Source organism: Dermacentor albipictus, chromosome 10 (genome assembly GCF_038994185.2).
Source record: "Dermacentor albipictus isolate Rhodes 1998 colony chromosome 10, USDA_Dalb.pri_finalv2, whole genome shotgun sequence".
Classification (NCBI taxonomy): domain Eukaryota; kingdom Metazoa; phylum Arthropoda; class Arachnida; order Ixodida; family Ixodidae; genus Dermacentor; species Dermacentor albipictus.
The window spans coordinates 44761145-44785780 of NC_091830.1; the positions used below are offsets into that span (position 1 = coordinate 44761145).

The window sequence follows — 24636 nt, forward strand, 5'->3', positions numbered from 1 at the left end:
CGGGCGCGCAGCTCCGTGGCCCCCAAGACACCCGCGTGCCGGCGCGCTCAAATGGCGGACGCCGCTACCGGTCTGTGAATTGTAGAAACGCTGTAAAGGGGGTTTCTTTGAGTTTTCGCGTAACACAATTGTGTTTTCTCGTATAGATAAATTACAATCCGAGAGCTATCATGTCTGCAGGTTGTGCGTATGTCGTAGTTTACGGTTTTTCCACGTATTTTAGCTTAATAAATTCAATTATTTCAGTAAGTTCCTCGCGCCACATGGATGTACTGGGTATGGGTGGTTCGAAAATCTTTTTGCCGGAACGACTTCCGACGCCAGACGCCGACACCGGATTTCCTGCGACACGTTCTCCTCAACACTGTTGCGTTAAAAAGGTAAACGTAGTCTAAATGCTTCGGGAAGCGATGCTGGCGTTCTGAATAAAGGTTCAGCAAAATGTGAAAGCCTAATAAAGTTGAAGTGCTTAAAAAACTATTTCCATTGTTTAGACACATGAGCACATCTTTTAATGCGAATAGTATTATTTGCCTACATCAGGCACTTTGAGCATACCTTCCTTCCTTCCTTTCTTTCTTTCTTTCTTTCTTTCTTTCTATCAAGCCCAAAGCTGTCTATCTGCTTGGGCCACTAAGCATGTGCTCCTTGCCGTGATGCGTCGTTGTTGTTCCGTTGTCGTCATTTTAGCTTCGTGATATCTTACTCTCACCATGCCGTCGCCGTTCCGCGTTCCATCCCGACCCAGTGGACCAAGTAGTCCCATAGCTTGGACCGCTAGGTATAGGCTCGCGGTCGTCTTGGGTTCATGGTCGCTGCATTGCCATCATTTAGCTTTGTCGTCTGACACTCGTCAAGCCGTCGTCTCCACGCTATCGTAATCACACAGTCGTCATGCATTCGCTGTCACGCCGATATAGTGATGCCGTCGTAGTCGTTCAATCGTTCTCATTCCAGCTTCGTGATCTGTCTTTCGTCAGGCTGATGTCATAGGAATGACGACATTTCTAAGAAATGACGACAGCGGCAGTCTCGTACATATACAGCAGACACTAGCGCTTATATAGCAGACACTATGCAGACACTAGCGCTTGCAATGCTGCCTGCGCCGTAAGGCCTATATCGTCCCGGTATTGAGACTGATGGAATTCGTTGAGCAGTTTCGCGTCCTCTCATTGCAACAGTGTGTGCGGCCTGTATATTAATGTGAAAGAATTATGTGCCTCACTACGTGAAAATCCGTCGGCGCGACTGAAGGATGGTACCAAAATATCATGAGCCATTCCACTCGGTGAAGGTGGCTGACCAGCTAAGCCGTTTAGCTTAAGACATGGACGCGGAAAATAATAATGAACAGAGGTACGAACTCATTTATTGTCTTGATGGGTGGCGATCGTGACGAAAGGTACGCACACTCATTTATTGTCTTGGTCGGTGGTCATTATTTCACTCGCAACTGCAATCACATTCATTGAGGTGAAATCGATGCACGTACGTCGCTGGGCGGTTGGTTGGGCCGGGTTGGCGTGGCATCGCAAGGGATATGTTTGCAACATGGAAAGCGTAAACCGCTCCCTTTTTGGTACCGATACAACCTCATTGAAATCAGCGACAACGACAACAGGGGAAGTGCCATCGCAGCTGTTCACGAAAAGTGAGTAGCTATGAACCTTACGGAATTATGAATCATTGCATTTTTCGCTTGCTTATGGGTGCATGAGTCATTGCTCACGGCGGTATGAGCCATTGATAATGACAGTTTGCGACATGCTGTTCTGTATGTTGTTTGCGCGATTACAAAGAATTTAAGCACTGTGCGCTTCAGTTTGCTGAGTGCTTGTAGCCTCTGCCTTACGAGGCTATGAGCCATTGCTTTTTTTTTGCTAGCTTACGGGAGATATATGCTTACGGTAATATGAGCCATTGATGATGATAGTTTTTGTTCACGGAGACCGCATGTGCGTGGAACCCTTGCGGTATACAGCTTCGTTCAAAAATGCTGAGATTAACGTCAAAAATGCTCAGATTAACGCCAAATTTGTCAGGGAGGTTCCCGTGAATATCCAAGCATATTGTTAAGTCACAATTATTTCACATTTGTAGCGGTGATTATGAAACTTTTCTTATTCGGCTGTATGCCACATACTACGATATCGTCCCACTTTGCTGTGACTGTGTCACGAAACGTGTATGACGACATTAGTGCGACGACGTCGGCACGGCGAGTGTCGGATGACAAAGCTGGAGAGACTATGATGGCACTGCCACGGAGGCATTACACTCTTAGAAAAATTTACACCCTTTGGGGCTTATCTTGTCCCACAACAATAATCGTCATCTGTCTTGCCCGCGTTTCCTTTCTTTAACGCTGCGAGCGGGGTACTTCCCAGTCACGAACGGCATGCGCGTTATCAGTGTGACGCAGCATTCTCGACAGGAAAGTAGCGAACGCCTAGTTTTCAAGAAAGGGAACGCAAGCAAGGCAGAAGACGATTATTGTTGTGGGACAAATATACACCCCAAAGGGTGCAACCGTTTTAAGAGTGTACGCGGTCTGACAACGAAGGCATGATAGCGACTGTGCGACCACGACGGCGTGACAAGGGTAGCGTAATCACGAACGACTGACGACAGTGCGATGTCAATGCAATGAAGAATAAAGGCGGTATAAAGACGACTGCATAAGACAATGGGATGATGTTACTGAGGTGATGGCAATGAAAAACCACATTGTGACAACGACGACTGTGCGGGACGACGATGGCGTATGACGACCGCGTGACGAGAGCCGGATGACACAGCTGGAATGACAACGATGCAACGACCACCACGGCATCACGACCCCGAACACATAGGTGGCGGCCCAAGCTATCAGATTACTTGGACCACTGGGTCGGAGTGGAGTGCCTCACGTTTGACGCCTCTGCACCGCTTGCAAAGACATGATCGATTGCATTTTCTAATAGAGGTGTTCGTAAATATCCTTCAAGCTGGGACTCAACCGTATAAAGGCCTTTTTGTGAAATATAATCCAGGACCACAATACGCACCCGCTTACTTTCCAAACTCCTCCACGCTAACGTTACAGCTGTTCTTTGTCCTTCTCCTAGCCTAAGTCACGCGAATGACTCCAGTGGTACGTCTAATCGGCGAGACACTGATTCCAAACCCGAAAAAAAAAGCAAAGACCCTAGTTGTTCTTATGCTACAGCTTACGACCGTAATGCGATAGCATTAACAGGACCGACCCTCCCACGCCTTTGGTTGCTTTCAGGCACGGACCCTCGTGAGAACATTTGCGAGAAGCTACCGGTGCCGTGTTCGGCCCGCCAAGTCACAACCCTCAATTTAACAATAATCGAGATCGGCCTAGTCTGCTATTGCATGGTCTCTGGGAACAGCCCAGCTCATACGGTGAAAGAACCAACCCTCAAAACACCGTGGCGGTAAAAGAAGGAAGTCTCGTTTGAAATAGACACGAACCGTCGCGGAATTCAGCGCGTGCCAGACAGTCGCGTCAGCAACAAAGTTGCCAATACGAGAAATCGCCACGGTCGCAAGCGATAAGCGGCGGGCGGCGTGGATGAAAGCCGACGCAAACACTCGTCCGGTTGTTTGGCGCCCGACGTGGGGACATCACTTTGAAACTCGGCATTTGTTCCCTGTATACTGGCGCTCAACCGCCTCTCGGATATCAAACTTCCTGCTAGCCGACATCAATTGAGGCAGTGATTGCACCTATTGCTCCTTCGTTCGTGCAACTACTTGCCGCTACACGACCTGCCCTGGAGGCATAGTTACTTTGCTGTTGCGCTGCCAAGTCCGAGGTCGCGGTATCAAATTCCGGCCGCGGCGGCCGCATTTCGATGGGGGGAGCAAAATGCAAAAACACATGCGTGTGCCGTGAGTTGGGTGCACGTTCAAGCAACCCAGGTGGTCAAAGTTAACCCGGAGTTTCCCACTACGGCGTGCCGCATGCTCTTATCGAACGCAAGAATTTAATTAAATTACAGCTGCATGACCGTAACCGACCGGCGGAATAAGAACAGAGGAAGCTACAGCACAGTGTGGCGCCACATTTATGCCTGTTTTCGTCGCCCAAACTCTCTCCGATGTTTTCCAGAAAATGGAACATTTTACTACTATTACTGCTACTACTACTACTACTACTACTGTTACTACTACTAACTGCTGCTACTAATGTTACTACCACTAACTGCTACTACTACCACTACTACTATTACAGCTGCTAGTGCTAGAGTTACCACTGTTACCACTACAACAGCTACTAGCAGGGACTATTGTCGTTGCCACGGCCTTACCACTGTTGCAACCGCTGCCACTGCCCCTACATTACCACTTCTACATCTGATAGTACTTCAACTACGCCTGGTACTGCTACAGCGGCTACTATGCTCTTTCTTACAAGTCGTTTCTCAGGAGTTTGCAACGCCGGACGCTACAGTACTCGTTATCGAATTGTAAAGCTGAATGGCCCACGAGATATGTTCACCCGCGCCGCGTCATCTGCTCTGCGGCTGCTTAATTCGCGGTACACGATGTGCCTGCGCGCAGGCCCTAACGCGTAACCCATCGCTGTAACGTATCATGCTCTAAGTAAAAACAAAACTAGCTAATTCAGTCGTTAATTAGACAATTACTTCCTGAACTATATTCCGCTGCGCAAGGATGCTGCCTGTGTACGCCCTGCACCTTCGGCAGCGCTGCAAATGACTTGTGGGGTATTAGTACTATCGTTGCCACCGCTCCTCCTGCTGTTACTACAGCTGCTGCTACTACCACTTTCATTACTACCGCTGCTAGTAATCGATCTACCGCTTGCACTACTACAGGAGCTATAAAAACACTACTACTACAGTTGCCGCTACTCCTGCATCAGCTATACTACCGCTTTCAGTACTACAGCTGCGAGTACTCGAACTACCACTTGTACTGCTACAGCAGCTGCTGGTGTACTGCAACTATTCGGTTGTCACTGCTCCTACCACTGCTACTACTACGGCTGCTGCAGCTACTATAGTTACCACAGCTGATAGTAAATGTAGAAGCACTTGTGGTATAGCACTACGACTGCTAGAAGTGCTTTCAGTATTCGTATTATACCACCTCGTCATTACTACTGGAGGCACTTCTAATGCTGCGACTCTTCTTATTGCTTTTCCACCCAACGTGCAAAAGTTCCTTCCGTGGCGGTCCTTTTCTTTCTTTCTTTTTTTGTCTTCTTAGTGTTTCTGACTTTTTGGGGCGCCGTCTTGAGGCGCCTGCAGCTTAAGTCGTTGTCGGCGGAGTATCTGAAGCGTCTTTTACGCTGGCAGCATGCAGCATGGTAGAAGTTATATATTCCGAAATATAGTTCCCTTTCATGAGACAGAAAAAAAAAGCGCCTTTGTCCCAACGAAGAATGTTCTGTGCCCCGTGCGAATTCTGCGTAGTACATTTGTTTATCGTAATGAACATTTCCATTACCACTGAGTAGTCATAAACTGCTTATATTCGTACGGTAATATGAACAGTTCAGTTATGAGTGAACCTACTTCTGGTACCATTATACCAGAGGAAAGTTCGAAAGTTTGGGAAATAAATGCATAGCGTTCAAAACGCAATACCGATGAGGTGCTATTGTGTATGTATAAAGGACGTGCTTATATATCTCTTTTTTTTCTAATAGGGCGTAAGACAGTCAAGCCTGAAGTTGCTGGTCCCTAAAATGCAATCAGTTCATTCGGCCTGGGCACTCAAAGGACGCAGTGACTTTTTTTATGCATGGCTGACGCGTGTCTGACGCATGGCTGACGCATGGCTGAGAATGTGGCTCACATGTGTTACGACGCAATTCAATAAGTGGCATGAATTTTTTTTTTTCATTATAAGCTCATGACGCCTGCTACTCGTTGCAAATAGCATATTGAATCTACGTTCTGTTGTGTTATTCATTCCTTTCTGTGGAGAGCTTGACGTAATGCATTTGCCACTACACTTCCCTATGTTCCGCGGCAAAAATGAAGAAATAAATAATAACGAAATGAATGAAAAGACGGTGACGAAGCTAATAGAGGTAGCAATGACACAGCGGGAATTTCACTCGCCAGCTAACGTCAGTCCATGCCGCTACCTGAATGAAATGTACAATCTGCAGTGTTCGTCAATTGGTGCAAAAGTCCCTTGCGCGCTAGACGAACCTCAACAATTTCTTGGAAGCAACGCAATTGTAGTCTTATAATGTAGCCTTATAATGGTGTCAACTATCCGGATGCAATGCAGACTGCACAAGTGGTTTCATATTCAATCTCGACTAAACTTCCAACCTATATTATTGTTGGAAATGGATGTGTTATAAATTTTTTACTGTTGGTATATCTGTGAGCTGTCGAAGCCTAATCGGTTTATTTCTGTATCTACAATATATGCGTGTGTTAGTATATATGTGGGTATATGTGGAAGAATATGTGCATATCACTGGTATGTGTTAATAGCTATGTTTTATCATTAATCTGTTTCATCTCCCTGAATGCCACCACTGCTGAAAGTTTCCAGCTTGTCCGGGCCCAGCCAAGCTGTCAAAGAACAGCTTTTTGCCCAGGTATCCCTACCAGAAAGGTCTATCTTTTCTGGAAAATAAAACTGAAATGAAATGAAATGAATTTACGCACGCTTGATCGGCCGTTTTGCCAGCAATTGAAGCAAAATGTGCATTTCTTTTTTTTTGACAAACTTGAAAGTTGACAAGTGAGACCATTTCACCGAGCTAGCAGAGTGAATAAATGCACTGCGATTGCTTATTTGCCGCCTGCTAGCACAAAATGCGAACAAAAATGTCTGGAAGGTCATTACAAAAATGCTATCGCATTAACATAGATGGCCATTTCCGATGCGTTCGTGCAATTTTCGTTTCATCATGTCTCGAGGTAAATGCTCCGAGTTTTGAAATAAGAACTACATATAGAAAAATGATATCAACGGCTTCCTCGCTTTCCGTCGACCATTCTGCAGCCACAGCAACGCTATGTGTACACATACATTTATAATGGTTTGTGTTTGTTTGTTTGTTTGTTTGTTTGTTTGTTTGTTTGTTTGTTTGTTTGTTTGTTTGTTTGTTTGTTTGTTTGTTTGTTTGTTTGTTTGTTTGTTTGTTTGTTTGTTTGTTTGTTTGTTTGTTCAGTATAGCGGGCCTCATTAGCCCAGACCATAGGGGGAAAGAAAAATAACCGCAATACACAAAAACTTAAGCACGCGCAACGAATGGACATCAAAGGAAAAACTGGCATCCGCCCGTCTTGTAGCACGAAGCTACAAAGAAAAACCATGCAGGTTTCTCGGAGAGAAAGATTCGCAGTTGAACAAAAAATTCGTCTAGGTCCGGGATTTGCCACGGACATCAAACTAGAACATCAGAAACACACATACAATAATCCCACGTGCGTTAAAAAAGAAATTTTACTAATGTGCGTTGAGATTATGATGTTTCCTTATTTACCTTACAGGTCATCGCATACTTTCATAAATTAAGATCTGCTTCTTCTGAAACAGTAGGGCGCGCTCGTAATGTTTTTAATGAAAGACCGAAATGGTGGGAAGACAAGGCTTGACCTTAGGCAGAATGTTTTATTGGCCCTCACAGTACCTCAGCAGTACCTGAAGCTGCCCTCTTTGATATTTTTTTCTTTCTTTATATATGATAATCGGCTGGAGTCTCCACACAAGTGTTTCGACCAAGAACCTGGCATAGGAAAAGCAAGCTCCTCATCAAATAGACGGCACACTCGAGACTTTATCGCACTCGGTCGGAATGCGGGTCGGATAGTGGACTTAAGTCGCTGACACACAGGCTCACTGAAGAGGCATAAAAAAAGAAGCGAATGCGCGTATCGGGCAAACATCGAGACCGGCAGCGGCAGCCAAGGGTTACGGGCCTCACATGTGCAGGTCTTGACGATACGCACTTCAGCGTGCCGAACGAGTCGTCCTAGTCCCTGTGGCCACGACGCTTTGATGCAAGCCACGATGGCGTCCTGCGGAACCAGAAAGATCCTTAGTTTCACGGCCGCGCTGTGCTTTGTTGCGGCATTCCAGACCACCCACGTGAGTGTTGCTCGTTCAAATATCCGTTGCATTTACGTGAGTTGTTTGATGTCAATTAACTGCGGCAATGCCGGAACACGTAAAGAAAGCCTGGAGAGCTGTGCAAAGGGGGAAGGCAGCTGGGGAGGATCAGGTAACAGCAGATTTGTTGAAGGATGGTGGGCAGATTGTTCTAGAAGAACTGGCCACCCTGTATACGCAATGCCTCATCACCTAGAGCGTACCGGAATCTTGGAACAACGCCAACATAATCCTAATCCATAAGAAAGGGGACGCCAAGGACTTGAAAAATTATAGACCGATCAGCTTACTGACCGTTGCCTACAAAGTATCTACTGAGGTAATCGTAAATAGAATCAGGAACACCTTAGATTTCTGTCAACCAAAGGACAAGGCAGGATTTCGTAAAGGCTACTCAACAATAGATTATATTAACACTATCAATCAGGTTATAGAGACATGTGCGGAACATAACCAACCCTTATATATAGCTTTCATTGATTACGAGAAAGTCTTTGATTCAGTCGAAACCTCAGCAGTCATGCAGGCATTACGGAATCAGGGTGTAGACGAGCCGTATGTAAAAATACTGAAAGATATCTATAGCGGCTCCACAGCCACCATAGTCCTCCATAAAGAAAGCAACAAAATCCCAATAAAGAAAGGCGTAAGGCAGGGAAATACGATCTCTCCAATGTTATTCACAGCGTGCTTAAAGGAGGTATTCAGAGACCTGGATTGGGAAGAATTGGGGATAGGAGTTAATGTAGAATAGCTTAGTAACTTGCGATTCGCTGATGATATTTCCTTAGTAACTCAGGGGACCAATCGCAATGCATGCTCACTGACTTGGAGAGGCAAAGCAGAAGGTTGGGTCTAAAAATTAATCTGCAGAAAACTAAAATAATGTTTAACAGTCTCGGAAGAGAACAGCAGTTTACTATAGAAAGCGAGGCACTGGAAGTGTACGGCAATACATCTACTTAGGGCAGGTAGTGACCGCGGATCCGTACCTTGAGACTGAAATAATCAGAAGGATAAGAATGGGAGGAGGTGCGTTTGGCAGGCATTCTCAGATCATGAACAGCAGGCTGTCATTATACCTCAAGAGCAAAGTGTATAACAGCTTTGTCTTACCAGTACTCACCTGCGGGGCAGAAACCTGGAGGCTTACGAAAAGGGTTCTACTTAAAACGAAGACGACGCAACGAGGTATGGAAAGAAGAATGATGGATGTAACGGTAAGGGGGGATAAGAAGAGAACAAATCGGGTGAGGGAACAAACGCGAGTTAGTGACATCTCAGTTGAAAAGAAATGGGCATGAGCAGGGCATGTAATGAGGAGGGAAGATAACCGATGGTCATTAAGGGTTACGGACTCGATTCCAAGAGAAGGGAAGTATAGATGGGAAGTAGGGGGCGGCAGAAAGTTTGGTGGGCGGATGAGATTAAGAAGTTTGCAGGGACAACATGACCAGAATTAGCACATGACCAGGTAGGGTTGGAGAAGTGTGGGAGAGGCCTTTGCCCTGCAGTAGGCGTAGCCAGGATGATGATGATGATGATGAACTGCGGCAAAATGAAAAGTATTTTAACTAACGAGCTCGATGTTGCAAAATGGTGGCGAAAGACAAGACCAAACAGAAGCAGTATACATTGAGAGGCGTAAACAATTACGCCCGTCAAACGCACATGCCGGAATTCGTGTGAAGCGAAGCTTTCGCCAAGTGATAAAATTAAATCCTATGGCACCAAATGCGTTGGGTACAAGTGTACTTGTTGTCATTCTATGCAACGTGCAATATCCTGCAATGTTATTTCGCAGTGTTTATGCTTATGCGCTACGAAGCTATACAAAAATAGAAAAATGTGGTTTCACGCACGAAAGCACACGGCGATGTCACGTGCTCACAGGCGCGTGCACGTGCTATATCACGTGACACGTCACCTGACGCGGGCTACTATGCAGCGAGTGAGGAGAAGCAGCAGTAGCAGCCCCGGTCAGAAAAAGATCGAAGCGCTCGCAAAGTAAGCATCGCATTAATGGGGAGCTTTAGATTTTGCATTCAAAGTTTGGGGATGCGAACCACCGGCTTTGCAAATTAATGCAAGAAGGTGTACAGAAGAAGGCTAGCAGGTCGTGACGCTTTGGATGCGCAAAGGTTCCTTTGAATACAAGAAAAAAAGCCGTTTGGGTGGGAAACATCTAAAACTTCCTAATAAGCTGCCGCAGTGGCTATGCGAACCCGCTGCTTAGCATGAGGTCGTGTGTTCGAATCCCTACTTCGGCGGCCGCATTACGACGGGAGCGGAGTGCGGGAATTCGATCATGTTCCGCGCTTATATGGTGCAGGTTAAAGACCCTCAGACGGTCAGAAAAATTAATCCGGAGACGTCCGCTGTGGCGCCTCTCCTTCAGCCCGCTGTACATCTTCTGCACGTTAAACCCCACCACTTCATTTAGTTCAAGAAAGGTAATAATTGACTTGACCGCTAACCTCGTTCGTTTTTTCACTGGTTTTCACAGAAGAAGCGCAGCTGGGACGCGCACTGAAATAGTAGGAAATTATCGTTAATCCCGAGGATGGCCCAGTGGCCCAAACACGGGAGTGTGTAGTTAGTAGCGGTTGGATCATAAAAAAAACAAACAAAAACATTAAGCCAATTCAACGCGCCTAACGAGCATCTTGAAATATGTGGGAAGTAAAGCTTTTGCGAAGTTATCGAAATGCTGTAAATTTTTTTTTTTGCCATTTAGTTCCTGCGTCGTTGGCCTAATGGGAGCTGGAGCCAGTGCGCATGCGCTCTTGCGAACCCACGTGATACGCAGTGCGGTATCTCTTAGATTGGCTTAACTGCTTTTCTTCTTTTCTTGAATATTCTAAATGTGTACCGCCCGCTGCTTGGCCAATCCATCTCCAGCCGAACTTCCGCACCACCCCCCCCCCACGCCCCCCGTCGGGTGTATGTGGCATAGGATGGAAATTATCATTAGATAGATTATGGGGTTTTACGTGCCAAAACCACATTCTGATTATGAGGCACGCCGTAGTGGAGGACTCCGGAAATTTCGACCACCTGTGGTTCTTTAACGTGCACCTAAATCTAAGTACACGGGTGTTTTCGCATTTCACCCCCATCGAAATGCGGCCGCCGTAGCCGGGATTCGATCCCGCGACCTCGTGCTCAGCAGCCTAACACCATAGCCACTGAGCAACCGCGGCGGGTGGAAATTATCATCGTCATCGACCCACGGCTTTTATCTCGGAGGCAACATCTAGTTGGGCGTTGGCAGGGTTTGTTTACGTGCGAATGGGGCCTTGGAAAATGTATTCGCCACATGTACCGTTTCGTTTAACTCTGTGGCATGTGTGCATTTGTTTGTATTTCTTTTCATGTGCGTGTCTAAATGTAATGTGAATGATATTCGCTCAACCCTACTGATAATATTCCCGTGCATTGCAGAGAAAGAAAGAAAGCGTCATTCAGGCCTGATTACTTATCCCAGCCTTTCCACTAGGACAAGTCATTAGGCCTCAATGACTCTTTCTGTCATCTTTCCGCTTCTTATCGGTGCGTTTTTCCTTGCAATATTTGACTGAGGTGTCACATGAAAAACTGTACAAAGACCTTCTGATGTGTTATTTCCTGTGCCATTGTACCGAGAATTATACTGTGCAGGGAAACACTCTAAAAACTATAGGAAAAGATGTTTTGAAATGCGTCTAAAAAAAGCTCGTTGTGCATGGGGTTAAAACCTTTTTTTTAAGCTGCACACATGAACCTTACCCGTTAAAACATGGTTAGAAGAAAAGGGTTTATTTGTTCCGTGGAGTACTCATTGTTTATTATGCAAAAAACCAGATACAATTGAGCATGTTTCTAGATTGATGGGGTGGGGTGTTTTTCCGTGACATCTTACAGAGAACCTTGAAAAAAGACTTGCCATTAAGTCCGCATGGAATCCGTTTTCTCAATGTCGAAAATGACGATGGTGTGCCTTTTGATCTGGGTATGCTCCTGGGCCTGCGCAGTATAGGGCGAACTCGGACTGCTGTACACAATGCGGATATCGACGCTAGACCACTTCGCGAATATTTTTGCCAATCTGTATCCCATTTTGTCTAAGTGCAGAAGGTGCAGACGTATGTACCAGAGTGGGTTCCAAGATTTTAAATGTTGTTGCACATGCCGGAATACTGATGACTTGTAGTCAGCAAACGGCTGATGGTACTCAGTACTATGACCTTGTTATTCTGTTCTCTTGAGCTCGTAAATTGTGTGTCAAGCGAGGCAATAAAGAAAGAAAAGTCATTGAGGCCTACTGATTAGAGCATCGTGCTGCTGTGTCGGAGGGCCGGTGTTCGATCACACCATCAAGCATGTAATTCAATTTTTCTTTTTTTCTTTGTTTTATTCGTATAAGCTCTCCGGCCAGACGGCAGCTCCACTAAGTCAGACAGCAGCAATGGATAGCAGAGTCCCGGAACTTTTGGAAAGGATGGCTGGCTTTAAAGAATTTAGGCAGGTCTTTGAGTTCACCTAATACGTTTGCAGTTAAACTGACTCCTAAGAATAAGATCGCTAATAAAGATCAGCAACTTTAATTTAATACGCATCACGTAACAGCGGGATGAATACAGCGTATTGGACGCAAAGGCTACGCCAGACGTCACAAACTAGGTTAGCGGATGTTGTGCAGAATGATATCCCCGTGCCCAGTTTTAGATCATGTAAAGCTTCATGTTACGTATAACAGAGTGGTGGGCGACAAGTGCTGTCGAGCCGCCTTAAAATAGTTGTTGTCGTTGTACTCGTTCTACGTTCTTTAGTATACCTTCCTGTGTTCTTTCTGCCGCGTACTCACAGGCTTTCGAAGATGCTTGCCCGCAACCTACGGCCATCAAAATAGTGGACGTCGGCTTCGACTACGTCACTTTCGAATGGAACGCAACTGAGTGAGTGTCTTCTCCGAAGCTGCTGCTCACGTGTGCGTATTTATTTCTTCGTCAGTAGCTTAGTCAGCTTTAGTTAACCATTCCCTCTTCCGTATCTAAAATGCCTGCCAAACCACAGAAAACCTGAATGGGAGCCAGTGGTTCTCTGCGTTGGAGCGACCGTCGAGGTCGTCTTTAAGCCGTTCTTTGCTAGAGCACGGAAAACTTTTTACTGAAGTGCTGCTCGCTTTCCTCTGTTTCCGAATGCCAATCTGCGAGCAAAGATTGCGAACGTCATAGCGACGCTGGTGCAACCCTGGCCGCCATCGTCTCGGACGCCTTAAACACAACGCTGAATTCTTCAATTGGGCATTCTGTAATTTGAATGCCCAATTACAGAATGCCAGGTTCCCCACTCGCTACAGGCCCGACTGCCCGTGGTGTGGAGGCATACCAACATTACAACACACTACTTGGGATTGTGAATCACACCCGTTTGATAAAATACACCCACCACACAATGTGGAGCAATGGGAGGCACAGCTAACCAGCTCAGACCTGGCGGGACAACAGCCCTTCATAAGACAGGTCGAGCTGGCGGCCGAGGCCAGCTGGGCCTTGGACTAAAGGGTTTCCGACCACTGCACGTAAATCGTTTAAGTCAATTAAAATTTCTGTCTCTCTCTCAATTGGGCAGACATTCGTAAAACTACAGGAGGCTTTAGCATAGGCATTGCGAAGGCGCCAGTTGTTACGTTCGCACAGTTCATGCTTCATATCGGGGTGTTTCCAAAAAATATACCCGACTTATTATATTTCACTCGCTGCCCCAGTGACACTGACGGCGACCATCGTTCACGTGGGAATTTCAATATGACTATAAGGAATTTCAGAAACTGAACTATTGGGGTCGGCAGCGGCGTACAGTGACACGTTCAACGCGTCGTAAGAATCACGCTGTATTTCGAATATTCGTAGAAGGAGGAGGTGCGGGGAACCTTGTTCACAAATGAACGTATTTTAAATCCATCACTGCTTTATAAAAGAGCTAGTGGGAAAAAAAAAGCAAGACCGCTTGACGACGGTGCCTCCTTCTGTTGGTCTCCTGTTGGCATCCTGTTGGTTTCTCATATTTCTTGTATGCATGTTTTGTTTCACTAAAACGATATTGTCTCGCGACTATCCGGTTTATTTCAGTATGTATGTATGATGCATGTTGCTGCGTACGGCCTGCGTGCCGAACTGTTGTGGAAGCAGAAGCCTTCGTCAGGCCACATGGCCTTTAGCTTCTGCTTCCTTTCTGTTGTAAGCAGGAGAGACGAATTCATGCATTCATTCATTCTCTTCAGCACACAAGACTGTCCGACTGATTTATCGCGCATGTTTTACTGCTGCAAATCCGTACGCAACGTTGAATTAGTCGCTGCTAGAAAGTCATCGTGACGCGTTTGTTCCTTCTACGATGCAGGAACCTCCAGAACCCCCTGCACTGTGCGTGCGGCTTTCTGGGTGTCTACTCGGACGTCTGCTCCGCGGACACGTATCCCTGGCACTGCAGCAAAAATTTGACTGGCCGCGCAACAGCCGTGTTCAACCTGAGGCCCGGCTTCGACCACACCGTCTGCGTGCAGACGCAATGCTCCGCAACCAATTTTTCGAGGCCGTTTTGCAGGAGGATCACCACCTTGTATTTAGGTATAGTACAGGACAGTGTACTCTTGACAGCAATCCGGAGTCCGATACCATACCATTTTGCAGGAAGATCCACACCTTGTATTTAGGTATACTACAGGACAGTGTACTCTTGGCAGCAATCCGGAGTCCGATACCATACCATCTTGCAGGAAGATCCACACCTTGTATTTAGGTATACTACAGGACAGTTTACTCTTGGCAGCAATCCGGAGACCGATACCATATCATTTTGCAGAAAGATCCACACCTTGTATTTAGGTATACTACAGGACAGTGTACTCTTGGCAGCAATCCGACTCCGATACCATACCATTTTGCAGGAAGATCCACACCTTGTATTTAGGTATACTACAGGACAGTGTACTCTTGGCAGCAATCCGGAGTCCGATACCATACCATCTTGCAGGAAGATCCACACCTTGTATTTAGGTATACTACAGGACAGTGTACTCTTGGCAGCAATCCGGAGACCGATACCATATCATTTTGCAGAAAGATCCACACCTTGTATTTAGGTATACTACAGGACAGTGTACTCTTGGCAGCAATCCGGAGTCCGATACCATACCATTTTGCAGGAAGATCCACACCTTGTATTTAGGTATACTACAGGGCAGTGTACTCTTGGCAGCAATCCGGAGTCCGATACCATACAATTTTGCAGGAAGATCCACACCTTGTATTTAGGTATAGTACAGGGCAGTGTACTCTTGGCAGCAATCCGGAGTCCGATACCATACCATTTTGCAGGAAGATCCACACCTTGTATTTGGGTATACTACAGGGCAGTGTACTCTTGGCTGCAAGCAATCCGGAGTCTGATACCATACCATCTTGCAGGAAGATCCACACCTTGTATTTAGGTATACTACAGGACAGTGTACTCTTGGCAGCAATCCGGAGACCGATACCATATCATTTTGCAGAAAGATCCACACCTTGTATTTAGGTATAGTACAGGGCAGTGTACTCTTGGCAGCAATCCGGAGACCGATACCATATCATTTTGCAGGAAGATCCACACCTTGTATTTAGGTATACTACAGGACAGTGTACTCTTGGCAGCAATCCGGAGTCCGATACCATACCATCTTGCAGGAAGATCCACACCTTGTATTTAGGTATACTACAGGACAGTGTACTCTTGGCAGCAATGCGGAGACCGATACCATATCATTTTGCAGAAAGATCCACACCTTGTATTTAGGTATACTACAGGACAGTGTACTCTTGACAGCAATCCGGAGTCCGATACCATACCATTTTGCAGGAAGATCCACACCTTGTATTTAGGTATACTACAGGACAGTGTACTCTTGGCAGCAATCCGGAGTCCGATACCATACCATCTTGCAGGAAGATCCACACCTTGTATTTAGGTATACTACAGGACAGTGTACTCTTGGCAGCAATCCGGAGACCGATACCATATCATTTTGCAGAAAGATCCACACCTTGTATTTAGGTATACTACAGGACAGTGTACTCTTGGCAGCAATCCGGAGTCCGATACCATACCATTTTGCAGGAAGATCCACACCTTGTATTTAGGTATACTACAGGGCAGTGTACTCTTGGCAGCAATCCGGAGTCCGATACCATACAATTTTGCAGGAAGATCCACACCTTGTATTTAGGTATAGTACAGGGCAGTGTACTCTTGGCAGCAATCCGGAGACCGATACCATACCATTTTGCAGGAAGATCCACACCTTGTATTTAGGTATACTACAGGGCAGTGTACTCTTGGCTGCAAGCAATCCGGAGTCTGATACCATACCATCTTGCAGGAAGATCCACACCTTGTATTTAGGTATAGTACACGGCAGTGTACTCTTGGCAGCAATCCGGAGTCCGATACCATAACATTTTGCAGGAAGATCCACACCTTGTATTTTGGTATACTACAGGACAGTGTACTCTTGGCAGCAATCCGGAGTCCGATACCATACCCTCTTGCAGGAAGATCCACACCTTGTATTTAGGTATACTACAGGACAGTGTACTCTTGGCAGCAATCCGGAGACCGATACCATATCATTTTGCAGAAAGATCCACACCTTGTATTTAGGTATACTACAGGACAGTGTACTCTTGGCAGCAATCCGGAGTCCGATACCATACCATTTTGCAGGAAGATCCACACCTTGTATTTAGGTATACTACAGGGCAGTGTACTCTTGGCAGCAATCCGGAGTCCGATACCATACAATTTTGCAGGAAGATCCACACCTTGTATTTAGGTATAGTACAGGGCAGTGTACTCTTGGCAGCAATCCGGAGTCCGATACCATACCATTTTGCAGGAAGATCCACACCTTGTATTTGGGTATACTACACGGCAGTGTACTCTTGGCTGCAAGCAATCCGGAGTCTGATACCATACCATCTTGCAGGAAGATCCACACCTTGTATATAGGTATAGTACACGGCAGTGTGCTCTTGGCAGCAATCCGGAGTCCGATACCATACCATTTTGCAGGAAGATCCACACCTTGTATTTAGGTATAGTACAGGGCAGTGTACTCTTGGCAGCAATCCGGAGTCCGATACCATACCATTTTGCAGGAAGATCCACACCTTGTATTTAGGTATACTACAGGACAGTGTACTCTTGGCAGCAATCCAGAGTCCGATACCATACCATTTTGCAGGAAGATCCACACCTTGTATTTAGGTATACTACTGGGCTGTGTACTCTTGGCAGCAATCCGGAGTCCGATACCACATCATTTTGCAGGAAGATCCACACCTTGTATTTAGGTATACTACTGGGCAGTGTACTCTTGGCAGCAATCCGGAGTCCGATACCATACCATTTTGCAGGAAGATCCACACCTTGTATTTAGGTATACTACAGGACAGTGTACTCTTGGCAGCAATCCGGAGTCCGATACCATACCATCTTGCAGGAAGATCCACACCTTGTATTTAGGTATACTACAGGACAGTTTACTCTTGGCAGCAATCCGGAGACCGATACCATATCATTTTGCAGGAAGATCCACACCTTGTATTTAGGTATACTACAGGACAGTGTACTCTTGACAGCAATCCGGAGTCCGATACCATACCATTTTGCAGGAAGATCCACACCTTGTATTTAGGTATACTACAGGACAGTGTACTCTTGGCAGCAATCCGGAGTCCGATACCATACCATTTTGCAGGAAGATCCACACCTTGTATTTAGGTATACTACAGGGCAGTGTACTCTTGGCTGCAAGCAATCCGGAGTCTGATACCATACCATCTTGCAGGAAGATTCACACCTTGTATTTAGGTATAGTACACGGCAGTGTACTCTTGGCAGCAATCCGGAGTCCGATACCATACCATTTTGCAGGAAGATCCACACCTTGTATTTTGGTATACTACTGGGCAGTGTACTCTTGGCAGCAATCCGGAGTCCGATACCATACCATTTTGCAGGAAGATCCACACCTTGTATTTAGGTATACTACAGGACAGTGTACTCTTGACAGCAATCCGGAGTCCGATACCATACCATTTTGCAGGAAGATCCACACCTTGTATTTAGGTATACTACAGGACAGTGTACTCTTGACAGCAATCCGGAGTCCGATACCATACCATTTTGCAGGAAGATCCACACCTTGTATTTAGGTATACTACAGGACAGTGTACTCTTGGCAGCAATCCGGAGTCCGATACCATAGCATTTTGCAGGAAGATCCACACCTTGTATTTTGGTATACTACTGGGCAGTGTACTCTTGGCAGCAATCCGGAGTCCGATACCATACCATTTTGCAGGAAGATCCACACCTTGTATTTAGGTATACTACAGGACAGTGTACTCTTGACAGCAATCCGGAGTCCGATACCATACCATTTTGCAGGAAGATCCACACCTTGTATTTTGGTATACTACTGGGCAGTGTACTCTTGGCAGCAATCCGGAGTCTGATACCATACCATCTTGCAGGAAGATCCACACCTTGTATATAGGTATAGTACACGGCAGTGTGCTCTTGGCAGCAATCCGGAGTCCGATACCATACCATTTTGCAGGAAGATCTACACCTTGTATTTAGGTATAGTACAGGGCAGTGTACTCTTGGCAGCAATCCGGAGTCCGACTAGAAAAAAAGGAAACACGCAAGAAAAAAAGAACCGAAAGTGGGCTTGTGCGTGGAAGGTTACTGCTGAGAGGTCAGCTTTCGGGGCCGTAAGCGGCCGACTTCGTTAACATTCGACTGAAATCAATGTCAAAGGCTTCCCTCGCTCTTCACCGCATATATACAAAGTTTTCAATAATTGAAACGGTCTTTTAAATTTCATTTATGCGAAAGCGAATAAAGAAAGGAAAAAGCGGAGAAAAAGCAGCACCGATCGCGTCGTCAGGCAAAACTCCACTAGTTCCCCACAGAGTAAAATACTTTACGCCCTTAAAAGTGAAAAAAGGGGGTAAATGTGTCGATAACTCACACCCTTATGCTGTAAAAAAGTGAAAATGTGTCTATAACTCTCACCCTGAGGGTGTAGGTCATATAAATCACACCCTACGGGTGTGAGTTATAGACACATTTACACCCTATTTTACTTTTAAGGGTGTAAATTATTGTGCAGTGCACTTGTGCGAAACGTTGCTTTTCTTACCCGCTTCGTAAGCGAAATGAAAGGCATCGGTACACACTTCCACAGTGAAAATGCTGTACCAAATTCCATGACGCCACACAACGTCACTTTGGGATTGCATTTAGTGGAGCACAGACAGTAATGAATTCCATTTGAAGAAAGAATAATTATCACTTCCTCCTCCTTTTTTTCCGCTAATGAAATCATTGGAACTAGCTTTGAACACTCCTCTGTCAACCCTTAGTTTACTACGCGTGGCGACCTCTATGTGCGTGAGCCTGAGTAAATGGAGGCAATAGCATCCGGCAGATGATGTTCGACACTACTACATGGCCGGAACAGGTAGGCAAGAACAACCGTTTGTCACTGGCCGTTTCGAGCGTAGAAACGTTATGGTCCATGCAGTCATTACTTTCTCTACGAATAAGTAATTTTTTTAATGAAAGCTTCTAAAAGGGTGATGTAACAATCTATAACGATTCAGAAATCGTCCTAGCATAATGATATGTACAATCGCAATCACCTAAACTATTCGCATGAAATCATTTTTCGGCAGACTGCAATAGTCAAAAATGCTAAACAAAGCAAGAAAACTCCATAAGTACAGTGAAATTACGAGCAAGTGTGTCCCAGGTAATTTTCTTGCCCTGCCTCATTTGCGGGAACGTTTGCATGAAGTACCATGCGGGCTGCGTCGTTCACGAACTACATTGCAATTATTATTATAAGTAGTATTTGATTTGAAAACATGTATATGCACATGGCAGGAAAGGGAAAGCGAGGCGCAAGCTGGCAACCGCCGCCGGAAGGGGCACAACGCCTGTCTACTCTTCAGGAAACGTGGAGACAGGAACGTAGAAATGGAAGACAGGAAGAAGGGGAGGAAAGAGGAAAGAAAGAGGAAAGCAAGAGAAAAATGACAAACCTAAAAAAATGAAGCAGAACACACACTCAATCATTGGCTGACTCATTCTCTGTTTCTTTCATTTATTAATTGAATATTTCATTCGTTCTTTGTCTCTTTAGAGCCTCGGGAATATTTCCTGGACCTGGCCGTACTAGTTGGCAGTCCCACGCAATTGCAAGCCTCTTGGACCACTCATGGCTCTGGTGACGACGTCGTGAAACGGTACGAGCTCTCGTGGTGGAAGCGCGGCCCCCGCCACGCCAGCGCACCGGCGACGAGCAAATCTACGGCATTCTCCCACGAAACGTGGATGACCCTCGACGGATTGGAGCCCCACACGAGTTACGCAGTCCAGGTGGTCGCCGTCTGCGAGAACGGCAACGTCACCACGCGCCGCCAATCGGCGATCGTGTCGGCCACCACCTATCCCGAAGGCCTCGCGCGCGTCTCTGACGTCACTCTGGCCACGACCATTCCGAGGCCCTCGCTGAGCGACGTTTCCGTGACGTGGAAGGCGAACGCCGCAGATCCGGAAGCACTAGAGCGACACGAGTTCCACGTCACGCTGTGCGTCGGTGCCGAAGACGTCGCCGAAGATTGCCGCAACGAAACAGTCCAGGCCGGGCGCTCCCGAGTTTCCTTTCCGGGCGTCCCAAACTTCGCGGCTCTGCTCGCTGCGGTGACTCCAGTTTTTAAAATTCCGGGCAGAGCGTTCGAAGGTGAGACCAGCGTGGCTCGAGGCCTGAGCTGGACGCCGGAATTGCCGAGAGTCGAAGAGCTAGCCGTCGGGGACGTGACCGGTAGGTCGGCCCGCGTCACCTGGTCGAAGCTGAAAGAGCTTGACGGCGTCCGCGGTGCTCACTACCGCCTGAATGTGAGCGCCACAATGCCCGCTAGGAAAGACGAGGAAGGTGGCACTGACACGGAGGCAGAGCAGACGGTGGCAGCAGGCGACAGATCCGCAGAACGCGACGACACCATCGTGCGAGACGTGTCTGCAAACGAAACCAGCTTCGAGCTGCTCGGCTTGAAACCGTGGAAGAACTACTCCGTCACTGTCACCCCTGGAGTCACAGCGACCGGAGTGGCCGTAACGGGAGAGAGCGCCAGTCAAGTCTTCGAAACGCCAGCGGAACGTAAGTTACTGGAGCACGCAACGTAGCAGAAGTTCGAAAGGCCCCACAATCCCTGTGCTCTGACAGTATATAGCCAGAGTCCTTCCATGTTCCTTCCAAAAAAAATGGAAGGACTCTGATATAGCGAACGAGGTGGGGGGGGGGGGCGTGCGCTCAGAGCTGCTCGAAAAGTGCTCCAAAGCTCGGTGTGCGAGCGCTCGCAAGGAAGCTTCTGGAACATTTTTGAAAGCTGTAAAAGGGCACTGAAAACCTTTAGGGAAGTTTTGGGTGGCTGACACTCCTCCTACCAACATGCTAAAAACAAATTTGCGTAGTGTTATCACGAAAATGCATAGTCATAAACGTCATCGGACGCACCGTTCTCACCCGTCCCCCGTACTCTACGGCCGTTGCGGTAGCTGAGGGGCGATGGCACTCTCCTATTGAGCATGAGGTCGTTCGTTCGATCCCAGTTCGTCGCAGTCGCATTCTGATTGGAGCGAAATGCAACTATGGTCGTGCGCCATAGCTCGGGGCAAATTCCCATTTCCCCTGTTTAGGTGCATGTGAAACAAAGGAATGCTTTCGCTAAGGAACCGCTAGAACGGTTTCAACAAAGTTTGTCGCATTTGAAAGAGAAAATTTGATACTAACAATATTAGGAAGGAAACTTTGCATTTAGGACCTCAATTTTTTTTTACTCGTTACCAAGAAATCAATAGGTTTCAAGACAATGAAAGCGCCGAGTTTACAAATCTGTCACTCTACACCAGAAACAGGCGTCGCAGTTCCTTAAACGGCATCTGTTACAGCGTCTCAAGTGGACAAACTGAGGTACAGGAATTTACAGCTCGTGTGCAAATGATATAATATTTACAAATGTTTTGGAAAAGCCGTGCACAAACTAGCAATATATTTCAGAGCGGTGTATGCTGCATATATTTCGTTCACTTTAGTTACATTATCAGTTGTAGTTTACAGAATTGTGATATCTTTTTTTTTATTGTAAAGTTACGATGTTCTAAACTTTACACCTTATTTTTGTGTAAATTTGCAATTTTCAGAGATTTCTTAATTGCCATAAATTAGAGAATCTCCTTTCTGCAATTCCTAGATTTCAACTTCTTTTAAATGCAACAAACCTCATCTAATTCGGTGCGGTGGTTTCCGAGAAAAACGATTTCTCCGTTCCTATTTGTTTAGGTTGGAGATCCTGCGCTAAATCCTGGAGCCCCCCACTGCTGCGTGTCTCGTAGCACGTGATTTACTCTGGAACGTTTGACGCAGTCTACAACCACTGGAGCCAGGGTTTGGGACAACGTACCTCTGAATATCGACAATACCAAAATCAAATTCCTTGTCGAAGCGCTACTACATCACCTTAGTCTAAAGAGCATGACGTTAATTTGTAACCTATGTGCTGCTGCCTCGTACCACATTCTTCTCTGCTGAATTTTTTCGTTATACTTGTTCTTTGATAAGCACAATTTTTTGTAAGGCATAATTACCGACAATTCTGTGCTTGTTGCCATCGTGCGCCCAATGGGTTACCGTGTCTGAGTAATAATTACCCAATTGGATTAAACCATAGCGCGCTGTTACGGGTGCGAAATGCGTCTGTTTCTTTTTTTTTGTACGATCTTTGAAAGGCAAATCAAGAAATTAAAATGTTAAGAAACACTTTTTTTACTTCAGCCCCGAGCAAGCCTCGAAACCTCTCCGCGCTCGCACGTGAAGGAGACCTCCACCTGACCTGGCTCGCTCCGGAATCGTGGAACGGGCCCCGCGGTGGTTACCAAGGCAACGTCGCCTGCGTCCAGGACAACGTCCGGGTCAACAGGCCCAGCGTCGTTTTCGGGCCCGACACGACGGAGTTCGCGACTCCGGCTCCGAGCCCTGGGACGTCTTGCACCTTGAGCGTCCACGCTTTCAACGTGTACCGCGGAAGACCCCTGGACGGAGACGTTGCCAGGGTCCAGTTCACGTTTCCCAGCGGCGAGGACGCCTTGCAACGGTAGCCGGGACTTTTTTCGAGCGACGAATGAGAAGGCAACGTCCCGCAACGCACTCAATAATGCCAAACGATCGCATTCGCATACTCACAGTAAGGCTGAATAAAAGTGAAGGGTGTTCAAGAAAATTGATCCCAACGTTCTGGTGGTCTCACCTTGTCCTTATTCTGAAAAAAAAAAACATCAACGTATTTTAGCTATTCCTCCTGCTTTTTTATTCATTTGGCGTGATAGCTGCAGGTGTTTTGCAGCTAAACCATGCCGCGTTATCTAAAAAAATTCTCAGAAGTGCGCCGTTCCTAGCAACTCATACATCAAAGACAGTGAAGCTGTATAAGTCAATGTTAACAGCCTTAAGAAAGTTCTAGGAATCTGTTTTGCCGCGGCACAATATCCACCCACGAGTCTGCAAACAACTCACTGTATGCGGTGCAAAGTATTCACTAAAACCTGGGCGTCTTCGTACACCTCATTATATCTTGGCTTTGTACTACCATGCCCGTGCTAAAACATCACTAAAATTCGTCACACGATGGCCACGAATAGGCTTTTCTGTGTCTTTCGTTACGGTAAACCCTCGATTAGGGCATGTTCTGTCTGTGTGTTGTCTACGTCATTTTTTTTCTTTCGCTGTAAAAGTTTTCTTGATGGCAGTGCATTGGGTTTGTGCATATGTGGTGTATCCTTGCAGTCGGGCCTTCTGCGTGTCGGATTCCTGTAGTTCAATGACGTCGGGTCGATTCAGCTTGACGAATTATCGCAGGCTGTCCCGTCGACAGTCCCATTTCCACATGCGAAAAGTTGAATGCTTCTTCGCCTATAGTGGTTAGGAGTCGCCATCGTCGATGAATTCGAATTCGCGTCGGCGATCGCGAATAGGCGAGAAGGAGCGAGAGTCGCTGTGGTTGTTGGCCCGCGCCTTGTTCTGAATTATGGGGAGCGAATTGTTGAATTATGCCTTGGTGACGTAGTTGTTCTTAACGTGCACGATAAAACTGTTGAGTTGTGGGGGTGATCCCATCGATCTTGGCGTTTAGCATGGCAATCTTGTTTTTGGAGGTTGCTGCCATTTTTTTTTTGTCGATTGCTGATGGGACGATTTTTTTCATCGTGGCGTGAATGTTCTTCACAAAGGCTTCTTGCGGCATCAGGCACCTTGCACCTGCAGCGGCTTCGACATCCGCCTTGGTCAGCGTCGTTACGGGCTGTCCGTTTTTGTTTTCGAGCTCCTGGCATTTTTGACGCAACTTGTCGGTGAGTTCTTGTTGC

The 24636-nt window shown here is 46.5% G+C and overlaps 2 protein-coding genes across 4 annotated transcripts in view; one reads left to right on the forward strand and one right to left on the reverse strand.

The window, feature by feature from the left end:
* Positions 1–23211, reverse strand: part of LOC139050278 (venom metalloproteinase antarease TserMP_A-like) — a 118892-nt gene extending 95681 nt beyond the window's left edge. The window contains exon 1 of the mRNA XM_070526487.1: positions 23109–23211. The gene's annotated coding sequence lies outside the window, so the exon portion shown is untranslated. The remainder of the gene's footprint in view (positions 1–23108) is intronic.
* LOC139050277 (usherin-like) lies at positions 1495–23505 on the forward strand. Of its 3 annotated transcripts, XM_070526485.1 has the most exons (6): positions 1495–1654; positions 7945–8100; positions 12970–13058; positions 14506–14732; positions 20360–21376; positions 23051–23505. In XM_070526485.1, exons 2-6 carry the CDS (start codon positions 8011–8013, stop codon positions 23371–23373), a joined length of 1746 nt encoding a protein of 581 aa, XP_070382586.1. In that variant the 5' UTR covers positions 1495–1654; positions 7945–8010; the 3' UTR covers positions 23374–23505. The 3 variants fall into 3 exon arrangements, with proteins under 3 accessions (XP_070382586.1, XP_070382585.1, XP_070382587.1); XM_070526484.1 differs by lacking the exon at positions 1495–1654 and having other exon boundaries at positions 7898–8100; XM_070526486.1 differs by lacking the exons at positions 1495–1654; positions 7945–8100 and adding an exon at positions 11424–11469.
* The last annotated feature ends 1131 nt before the right edge of the window (positions 23506–24636 follow it).

Bases quoted from the DNA above. Each gene is read 5' to 3' on its own strand.
- LOC139050277 (XM_070526485.1), top strand. From the start codon at position 8,011: ATGCAAGCCACGATGGCGTCCTGCGGAACCAGAAAGATCCTTAGTTTC. The intron at 8,101-12,969 runs GTGAGTGTTGCT...GCGTACTCACAG, and splicing joins CGGCATTCCAGACCACCCAC to GCTTTCGAAGATGCTTGCCC. The intron at 14,733-20,359 runs GTATAGTACAGG...TTGTCTCTTTAG, and splicing joins GATCACCACCTTGTATTTAG to AGCCTCGGGAATATTTCCTG.